The sequence below is a fragment of the Phycodurus eques genome, chromosome 16, assembly GCF_024500275.1.
Source record: "Phycodurus eques isolate BA_2022a chromosome 16, UOR_Pequ_1.1, whole genome shotgun sequence".
Classification (NCBI taxonomy): domain Eukaryota; kingdom Metazoa; phylum Chordata; class Actinopteri; order Syngnathiformes; family Syngnathidae; genus Phycodurus; species Phycodurus eques.
This window is the reverse complement of record NC_084540.1, coordinates 5,015,103-5,025,980: the sequence shown is the minus strand read 5'-3', so window position 1 is coordinate 5,025,980 and position 10,878 is coordinate 5,015,103. Positions and strand designations below refer to the sequence as shown.

Genomic DNA, 10,878 nt, shown 5'->3' with positions numbered 1-10,878 from the left:
TTTAATGTATCTCAAGATTCATATTAAATTTGCTGGTTGCATTCCTTAACTGAAGAGCATTGACGTCCGGATTATTGGGGAGCTTTTATTTTGAAGGAGGCTTTCGCCGCGAGTTGCCGACCTATTACCGTAATGCCTAGTATGAACAAAATTAGGGGCGGTTGGGTTGACTGCTACTTTACGAGTGGAGGCTGTCTTGACCGCAGTGGATGAAGGGAGCAGCGCAAACTCTCATACAAATGTTCATAGTTCTTTGTTTGGTTTAATCTTGTAGAATACTTTAATCTTAAATAATAATAATTTATTTGGTCAGTGTTTATGATAGAAGGTCGCATCGGCCGACGTTTATCCTAACGTAAGAATTATGCGACATATATGACGTCTTTAACGGCGCGCCGGATCAGTGTTCGAAAATATTATAGATATTGAATATTGTCCACTATGTAAATGTCCCAAAATAGTGATTAAGGAGGAGGGAATGATTGAAGAAATCCGAACACAACCAGTGTCAATCTTCTCTTAAAATCTCAGTTACCGATCGACAGCTTTTCGTGTTATCGACGAGCAGCGACTGAATACAAGCTAACTAATACTTCTTTGCAACCATTCCGCAACTTTTTGTCTTTTTAAACGGGCCACATTTGGCAGACTACTATGACTCGCCACGGGAAAAACTGCACAGCTGGAGCCGTCTACACATACCACGAGAAAAAGAAGGATACAGGTAAGAAATGGGTCGTGACTCATTGGGCTAACCTGTTAACTTCTCTGTGCATGCAGCTTAACACGTAACCAATAAGACTCAACTGAAATATGCCTGAAAAACAGAACATATAGCTTTGAATTTGGGATATAGTGCCAGTAATTCACGACAGATGTATTGCGAACAGTTTGATACCTGGACTGAACTATGTTAATATTTGTTTTCTATGTCAGTGTCGGTCTTAAACCTTTTATACCAATTACCACCTAAAAAATACCTAGCCTTCCAAGTAACACCATCATGACCAACTTAAAAAATACACTAGCATAGTAGGCATAAGTGTTCATGGGGGGGGGGGAATAGACAAAGGCTTTATTCCTAAAAAGTATATATAATATTGTTAGCCACTGTAAGAGTCAACAATGCGCTTAAATATAGGAAAATAATAAATGACCTGAATAGTTATTTAAAAACAATATACTGCACATAAGTTAAAAAAAAAAAAAACCTAAATAAATGTTTGCAAACAAACCGTTCAACAATTTTAAAAAGATAGATACAACTGAGCTCTATTTCAGAATCAGAATCATCTTTATTTGCCAAGTATGTCCAAAAAAAAACACAAAGAATTTGTCTCCGGTAATTGGAGCCGCTCTCGTACGACAACAGAAAGTCAATTGACAGAGAATACTTTTGAGACAAAGACATTGAGAAAAACAGTCACTGAGCAATAACGGGTTGCTAGTTGTCTGGTAAAGCCGGTACAGTTTTTTAAAATTTAATTTAATTTTTAATTTTTGACAATTGTGCAAAAGATGCAGAGTCCTCTAGCACTTAGAGCAGTTCGAATGACTAATATTACAATAGTCCGGTTAATGACCATTGTGCAAAGGCCGCTGAGACTTCAAGCATTTAACAACTATTTAACAAATATACTGTACTGGATTTAAAAAAAAAAAAAAAAAAAAGTTTAAGCCACTGTAACATTGTTTACATCTTGGGTTTGGTGTCATCTTTGCAACATGAGGTCACTTTGTTAGAAAATACATTTGTTGGCAGCACGTCGGCGCATGTGGTTAGCACGTCTGCCTCACAATCAAGAGACTCTGTGTTTGAATCTCTGCTCGGGCCCTCCTGTGTGGCTTTTGCATGTTATTCTCGTGCTTGCGTGGATTTCTCCACATTCCACAAAACATGCATGTCAGGTTAATTGAAGACTCAAATTTGTCAATAGGTGAAAATGTGAGTGTGAATGTCAGCTGAGATAGTCTCAGATAGCCCAGTCTTCTAGAAATTGGATGGGTGAAATTAAACACTGTAGTTAAACACTAAAGTGGGTAGGGAAAGTATTCAGACCCCCTAAAATTTATCACTCTTTGCTATATTGCAGCCATTTGCTAAAATCATTTAAGTTCATTTTTTTCCTCATTAATGTACAACCCCAACTCCAATGAAGTTGGGAAGTTGTATTAAACAAAAATACAAACAGAATACAATGATTTGCAAATCATGTTCAACCTATATTTAATTGAATACACGACAAAGACAAGATATTTAATGTTCAAACTGATAAACTTTATTGTTTTGAGCAAATAATCATTAACTTAGAATTTTATGGCTGCAACACGTTCCAAAAAAGCTGGGACAGGTGGCAAAAAAGACTGAGAAATTTGAGGAATGCTCATCAAACACCTGTTTGGAACATCCCACAGGTGAACAGGTTAATTGTGAACAGGTGGGTGCCATGATTTGGTATAAAAAGACCTTCCCTGAATTGCTCAGTCATTTACAAGCAAAGATGAGGCAAGGTTCACCTCTTTGTGAACAAGTGCGTGAGAAAATAGTCGAACAGTTTAAGGACAATGTTCCTCAATGTACAATTGCAATGAATTCTGGGATTTCATCATCTACGGTCCATAATATCATCAAAAGGTTCAGAGAATCTGGAGAAATCATTGCATGTAAGCAGCAAGGCCGAACACCAACATTGAATGCCCGTGACCTTCGATCCCTCAGGCGGCACAGCATCAAAAACCGACCTGAATGTGTAAAGGATATCATCACATGGGCTCAGAAACCAATGTCAGTAAATACAGTTCGGCGCTACATTCGTAAGTGCAACTTAAAACCAAGCCATTTATCAACAACACCGAGAAACACCGCCGGCTTCTTTGGGCCCGAGCTCATCGAAGATGGACTGATGCAAAGTGGAAAAGTGTTCTGTGGTCCGACGTGCCCACATTTCAAATTGTTTTTGGAAATTGTGGACGTCGTGTCCTCCGGGCCAAAGAGGAAAAGAACCATCCGGACTGTTATGGACGCAAAGTTAAAAAACCACCATCTGTGATGGTATGGGGCTGTGTTAGTGCCAATGGCATGGGTAACTTGCACATCTGTGAAGGCACCATTAATGCTGAAAGGTACATACAGGTTTTGGAGAAACATATGCTGCCATCCAAGCAACGTCTTTTTCAAGGACGCCCCTGCTTATTTCAGCAAGACAATGCCAAACCACATTCTGCATGTGTTACAACAGTGTGGCTTCGTAGTAACGGAGTGCGGGTACAAGACTGGCCTGTCTGCAGTCCAGACCTGTCTCCCATTGAAAATGTGTGGCGCATTATCAAGCGTAAAATACAACAATGGAGACCCCGGACTGTTGAACAGCTGAAGCTGTACATCGAGCAAGAACGGGAAAGAATTCCACCTACAAAGCTTCAACAATTAGTGTCCTCAGTTCCCAAACGTTTATTGAATGTTGTTAAAAGAAAAGGTCATGTAACACAGTGGTAAACATGACCCTGTCCCAGCTTTTTTGGAACCTGTTGCAGCCATAAAATTCTAAGTTAATGATTATTTGCTAAAAACAATATAGTTTATCAGTTTGAACATTAAATATCTTGTCTTTGTAGTGTATTCAATTAAATATACGTTGAACATGATTTGCAAATCATTGTATTGTGTTTTTATGTTTAACACAGTCACAATTTCATTGGAATTGGGGTTGTACACGCAGCACCCCACATAGACAGAAAAAAAAGTAATTTTAAAATTTTTTGCAGATTTATTAAAAAAGAAAAAAGGAAATATCACACAGCCGTAAGTATTCAGACCTTTTGCTGTGACACTTAACTCTGGTGCTGTCCATTTCTTCTGATCATCCTTAAAATGGTTCTATTCCTTCATTGTTTGATTGTACTTATTGGACTTGACTAGGGAAACCACACACCTGTCTATATAAGACCTTACAGAGCAAATGAGAGTCATGAGGTCAAAGGAACTGCCTGACGAGCTTAGAGACAGAATTGTGGCAAGGCACAAATCTGGCCAAGGTTACAAAAAGTTTCTGCTGCACTTAAGGTTCCTAAGAGCACAGTGGCCTCCATAATCCTTAAATGGAAGACGTTTGGGACGATCTGAACTAGAGGTGGCCGTCCGGCCAAACTGAGCAACCGGAGGAGAAGAGCCTTGGTGAGAGAGGTAAAGAAGAAACCATAGATCACTGTGGCTGAGCTCCAGAGATGCAATCCGGGATATGGGAGAAAGGTCTAGAAATTGTCAATTGTCAAAAAAAAGAAAATTGTACTGGGATTACCAGATAACTAGCAACCCTTTATTGCTCAGTGACTGTTTCTCACAATGTCTTTATGTCTCAAAAGTGTTAAATACTGAGCAAAGGGTCTGAATACTTATGGCTGTGTGATATTTCAGTTTTTCATTTTTAATAAATCTGCAAAAATGTCAACAATTCAGTTTGTTTCTGTCGATATGCAGTGCTGTGTGTCCATTAATGAGGAAAAAATAAGAACTTAAATGATTTTAGCAAATGGTTGCAATATAACAAAGAGAGAAAAATGTAAGGGGGTCTGAATACTTTCCATACCCACTGTATACCTACAGTAGGTAGATTCTATGGCAACGCATCAGTAGCAAATACGATCGAATTAAAAGAAACAATATGAACTTGTTTGTGTGGTCTCGTCCTGCTCAGCGGCATCAGGTTACGGCACACAGAGCATTCGTCTTGGTAAAGATGCCATCAAAGACTTTGACTGCTGCTGTTTGTCCCTGCAACCTTGTCAGACTCCCGTGGTCACGTAAGTTTCTCAATACACACACACACACACACACACACACACACACATGCAATATGAGGAGACGTTGGCTTTCAAAAGTGTTCATACGTGAACGTTCTCACATTTTGTCACATAACAACACCAAACATGTATTGTATTGGGATTACATTTCCACAAAGTAGCACATAACGGTAATTGTTGAGTGTAAGGAAAATGATGAATGGTTTTCACATTTTCTTTACTTTTACAAAGCTGACAAATGTAGCATGCAAACGTATGAGGCCTCCTTGACTCTTTACTGATTCATGATTGACTTCTCAAACACCCTATATGCAACCTGGCTTTGGCCATCACACTGAATCCCAATGAAACAAATGTACCTTTGTGGTCATAACGACAAAAATGTGGAAATGTTCAAGGAGTATGAATACTCAAGCATACTATCACATATAATTTTTTTTTTAAAAAAAGTCATTCTGCCGACCTGTATTATACGCTCATGGCAGTTAAATTTGGAGGCTCTACAGAGTTTTTCTTCCTGAACATGTAATTATGCTGCAGATGCAGTAGTTTTGAATTAGCAAATTGACGGTTTGAAAATGAATGTAAATGTCACGTTTCTTTTTTTTCTTCTTCTCAGTCCAGATGGATTCTTGTATGAAAAACAGGCTATTCTGGAATGCATTCTGCATCAGAAAACGGACATTGCCAAGAAGATGAAGGTAAGTTCTTCTCGATGATATTTTTTTGGGGTGACTTTATATGGCTGTAATCTGTCTTTCGCCCGGTCAGCTGAGATAGTTTCCAGCTCCTCACAGCTCACAACGGGATAAGCACTATTGAAAATGGATGGATTTTTCCTTTTTTTTCCCCGGTCAAAATGTAAATGATTCAACAAAGTTTTGTATCTAAGATGCATTTTCCTCCAGGCCTATGAGAAGCACAAACAAGCTCAGAAGAAGGACAGTCAGCTTGACTCCAAGTCAGAGGAAAGGGAGAAAGTAGAGAAGTTTAAAACCAGGGAGAACAGCATCGTGTCCAAACCCATCAACCCTTTCACTTCGGGTACGTGTGTGTCAAGATACAGTAGCAACACTCTTGTTTCTATTATTTAGGAAAGGTATTAATTCGTTCAACTGTGTTTCTCCTTTAGGGCAAAACAGAGTAGGTGAGAAAATCAGGACAGACAGTAGCTCCTCATCATCAGCACCATCCTCCACTGGTTCAGTGGCCTCCTCCAGCCAGAGTCTTCCCAGCTTCTGGATTCCTTCTCTGACACCTGAAGCGAAGCCCACCCTTCTCAAGAAACCAGTGAGTCGCTACTTGGGATGATCATGTGCTTCAGAGATTTTCTGCTTTCCAGCGTCTGGATGGGCATTCAGATTTACATATGTCGTCATCTCGTTTTATATACAGTATGTTCTAGATTAGGGGACTGTAAGGCAGAAGTGCTAACCACTTGGCTCACCACGCCGCCTAATAATACAATATATACCACATTCTACTCTACTTTAAAAGGGTCTTCCACTAAAATGGTTCAACATCACTGTCCTCGGGATTAGGATGTGGGCCTCACAGCTGAGAGAATGTTATATTGATCAAATTCCACATGATTAAATCTCTCTTTCACTCACTGAAGTACAGGCACTTGGAAATGAAACATTTGAAGTCCTGAAAATAAATGCTTGTGTCTTTGTAACATTTTTACTTTGAAATCTTTTTCAGTATGTTTATCTATTTATTATGACGTACCATGGTCGTATACTGTTCTTTTATATCATCCGAGTTAATTTAAACCGTTGTGTTATAATCGTCATCTTTCTTCTGTGGGCGGCAGAGAGGAAATCACATGGTTTTGCTTCCTTACAATTGAGACGTGAAGGGCCATTTTGACTTCCTATGAATAGCTACTAATCAAACATTTCATTTCACGCCTTAATTGCTACGTGACAGATGAGACTTTACAGCCAATTTATTATGTGCCTGCATGTTATGTGAACTTGCCATCATTTCCCCCTGTTTGCCTTCTAGTTTGTATGTCATGATGACCTTTTGTTTGTTTTGTGTGTTTGCATGTTGATGAAGACAAGTTGACCTGAATCCAAAGATCATCTGTGTGTCCCGAAATACAGCAATGAGTGTGGAAATGATGTGCACCGACAGTTGTCTTTAACAGTTTCCTCTCATTGCTTCTTTCCTAATCTGTTGTCAGAGTAAGACTGTGTTGTGTCCGATGTCGGGGCGGCCAATTAAGATGAGCGAGCTGATCACAGTTCGCTTCACCCCGATAGACCCGAGTCTGGACCGAGTGGCCCTGATCAACCGCCAGGTCAGATTATCACATTACGATGTGAGACAGAATTGGTTTAGTCTTGTACACATTTAGACACAGGACGAGTTTTAGACTTTATAAACATTAAAGTGGTGAACTAGTTTAATAAGGAAATGTGCTTGTCGTCTGTTGCTGACGTCAGCACGCTCAATCAGGTTTCGACCTAAATGTGGGCGAGGCAAAATCTGTCTGAAAATCAAATATGTCATCAGAAAACAAGCCTAAAACTACTACTAAGTCTATTTTGTGGGGGGGGGGGATTTTTCCTGCAAAACTATGGAATAAGTACAAATGTTCACAGCAGTAGAGAGGTCCTTTATTATATTATTTGTTTTTAATCATATTTGTTATCATAACATTTTGCCTGTATTCCTCTTCTTACAATGAGTATAAATAGTTGTAGTTCTTATATCTGCTCTATTTATTGTATCAACAAAGACCTTCTTCTCCCTCAGGACAGGTACGTCTGTGCAGTAACCAAAGACGTCCTGGGCAACAGCGTTCCCTGCGCTGTCCTGCGACCTTCGTGAGTCACCCACCCAGCGTGTATTTACACGGACGGGCGCCCGCATGTTCACGGAAAAGACTCCGGCGAGGTATTTTTAACACCTCTCTCCATCTTGGGTTCAGGGGATGTGTGGTGACGCAGGAGTGTGTGGAGCGACTCATCAAGATGGACATGACCGATCCTGTGAGTGGAGACAAGCTCTCCGACAAAGACATCATACCACTGCAGAGGGTATGTGTACACAGTGAACATAAACATAGTTAGTTTAATATTGATTGTTAAATACGAGCGTGGAAAGTTCTGAATTGTAATTATTTAATAACCTTTTAGGAGCTGTAAATCCATACTGACAAACGTATTTTTCTGTAAAATAACATCTTTGTAATGGTTCCATTGGTGGTGTACAACAAAAGGGTTAGTACAACCCCCGTTTACACCCACTAACCCAGGGGCCTATAGCAACTTTTGCGTTAGCAGGGTACCACAAAAAGACATTACATTTAGTGTAAGTGGAGCTCTGTAAATGAAAAATCTGCCATTTACATGCTGTACAAGTAAGGGGGAAAAATACGTAGTTCTCATTCTGTCATTTTGTGGCTTTCAAAGTGTAAAAAGTTTGACACCCTCTTTTTTTTTTTTTTTTTTAGCTATTTATCTTAATATTGTTGATGTATTGTTGTCCATTGAGGCATAAGTGTTTCAAGACTGTGCCTTGAAAGTAACTTTTTCCAACATCATAATATATTAATTTAAAAAATATAATCAAACCAACATTTTCCCTCCGTTAATTTGAGTTGAAACCTACCTAAAATGGTATTAACATTTAATGGCTGACTTAAAATAAAGTGCCGTGAAAAAGTATTGTGCTCCTTCTCAAATTCTTAGATTTTTCCATAGTTTTCCCGCCTTTGTTTAAGATCATCTAACAAATGTAAATGTAAGACAAATATAATCCAAGTGAATTTAAAATGCTATTTTTAAATGGTGATTTCTTTTAAGGAAAAAAAAAACTATTCAAAGTTACCTGGCGATTTGTGAAAAAGTAATGCCCCCCCCCCTAAACCTAATAACTGGTTTCGCCATCCTCAGCATCCTTCAACTGAAATCAAGCATTTTCTATAACTGGCAATGAGTCTTCCACAACTCTCTGGAGATATTTTGACCCACTCTTCCTTGCAGAATTGCTTGAATTCAGCAAAAATGGAGGGTTTTCGAGCATGAACGGCCTTTTTAAGGTCATGCCACTGCATTTCAATCAGACTCAAGTCTGGACTTTCACTAGGCCACTCCAAGACCTTCATTTTGTTTTTTTAAGCCATTCAGAAGTTAACTTGCTGATGTGTTTTGGATCGTTATCCTGTTGCAGAACCCAAGTGCGCTTCAGCCTGAGGTCACAAACTGTTGGCTGAACATTCTTAGGATTGTCTGTTAAAGAGCAGATTTCCATCAGTCACAGCAAGTTGTCCAGGTCCTGCAGGAGAAAAGCAGCCCAAGACCATCACACTACCACCACATTGTTTGACTGTTGGTATGATTTTCTTTTTTTGGAACGCTGTGCTACATTTACGTCAGATGTAATGAGACACACACCTTCCAAAAAGCTCAACATTCATCTTGGACAGTCTTTATAGGATTCTCCCAAAAGTCTTAGGAATCATTCAGATGTTGAGTAAGACGAGCCTCAATGTTCTTTGTGGTCTTCGCCTTGGAACTCTGCCATGGAGGCCATTTTTGCCCGTCTCTTCTTTATTATGTCATGAACACTGTCCTTAACTGAGGCAATGGAGGCCTCCTGTTCTTTAGAAGTTGCCCTCAGTTCCTTTGTGACCTCCTGGATGAGTCATTGCTGTTCTCCTGGGGTAAACTTTGTAAGCCAGCCCCTGTTCCGTGGTTTGTCCATGTGAGGATAATGGCTCTCCCTATAGTTAGTAATTTAGTTAGTTAATTATTTTTCTAACCCTTTCCAGACCGATAGATGTCAACTACTTTATTTTTCAACTTTTCTGGAATTTCTTTGGATCATGTCATTTTCTTGCAGCTTTTTTAGATTTTTTGTCCAACTTGATTTTGTTGGGACAGATTTTGTTTAAGTGATTTATTGATTGAACAGGTCTGGAGGTAATCAGGCTTGGGTTTGATCAGTGAAAATTTACCAAAAATTGTGATTACTCACAATTAATTCATGATTTCACAAGGGGCGTAGTTACCTTTTCACACAGAACCAGGTAACTTTGTTCCTTAATAAATAAAATCACCATTAAAAAAACAACATCTTTAGTTAACTTGAGTTATATTTGTCTGATATTTACATTTGTTTGATGACCTTAAACATTAAAGTGGGGAAACTATGCAAAAATATAAGAATTTGAGAAGGGGGCCAATACTTTTTCACGGCACTGTAACTCGCAATGTATGGTAATCACAAATTAGGAACAATTGAAAAACATTACTTTTGTGAAATTCATTGTGGTGAAACGGCGCAATGCCATTTAGTTATTTATTTTTCTTATCGCCGTCTCAACGTTGACTAACCTGAAGTGAAAAATGTGCTTGTTGCAGTTTCTGTGTCTTTCTCGGTTCATAAATGCACACATATAGCTGTCACTTAACAACTGTCAACAAACAATGTGACCAAAAGGCCTTTGGTTCCATCATCTTTGTCTCTTTTCTTGCAATGTTCTGGATGCAAAAACGTGTTTTCTCAAGTTTTCCAGAGTTAAGATGATCTTGATTCGATGTCTTATGTTTTACAGGGAGGAACGGGCTTTGCAGCCGCTGGTGTAGAGCTTAAGGCCAAAGAAGCCCGTCCAGTGATGCAAGTGTAAACGATGATGATCTGTGAATTAGTATTATGGTATCTAAAAATGTAATTTTTGTAAACTGTAGGCAGCCAGAAAATGTCATTTGTTTCTATAGTATATGATACCTTGGACATGTTCACTATTGTGGCAATTATCTTTTTTTTTTGTGGCTTTGTAAGAATGTTTTGGGAGAAATTTGAAATACAAATGAAAAGGAACTGGTCAGTTTTTGTCTGTTATTTACTTATTTCCCTAGCGTGCTTGCAAACACTCCTGCTCGTCACTCGAATAAATGTGCTCTGTAAGATTTCTGATGAATGTATTTGATTGAGAAACATTTCTTAAAAAAAAATACATCAGTCATAGTCTTCTGAGGTATCGATATTCACAGTTCGTCATGGCCGTCGACCTCCATGGCTCCATAGTCTGTGATCGTGCTGATCTTGATAAAGTCAAGC

General features: G+C 39.0%; 1 protein-coding gene across 1 annotated transcript; it reads left to right on the top strand.

Moving 5' to 3' along the window:
• The first annotated feature begins 162 nt into the window (after positions 1 to 162).
• nosip (nitric oxide synthase interacting protein) lies at positions 163 to 10,729 on the top strand. The gene is made up of 9 exons (XM_061699623.1): positions 163 to 724; positions 4,695 to 4,800; positions 5,420 to 5,501; positions 5,709 to 5,844; positions 5,933 to 6,090; positions 6,992 to 7,108; positions 7,567 to 7,637; positions 7,742 to 7,850; positions 10,373 to 10,729. The coding sequence occupies exons 1-9, from the start codon at positions 655 to 657 to the stop codon at positions 10,442 to 10,444; spliced, it is 921 nt and encodes a 306-aa protein (XP_061555607.1). The 5' UTR covers positions 163 to 654; the 3' UTR covers positions 10,445 to 10,729.
• The last annotated feature ends 149 nt before the right edge of the window (positions 10,730 to 10,878 follow it).

Bases quoted from the DNA above. Each gene is read 5' to 3' on its own strand.
- nosip (XM_061699623.1), top strand. From the start codon at position 655: ATGACTCGCCACGGGAAAAACTGCACAGCTGGAGCCGTCTACACATAC. The intron at 7,109-7,566 runs GTCAGATTATCA...CTTCTCCCTCAG, and splicing joins TGGCCCTGATCAACCGCCAG to GACAGGTACGTCTGTGCAGT. The intron at 7,851-10,372 runs GTATGTGTACAC...TATGTTTTACAG, and splicing joins ACATCATACCACTGCAGAGG to GGAGGAACGGGCTTTGCAGC.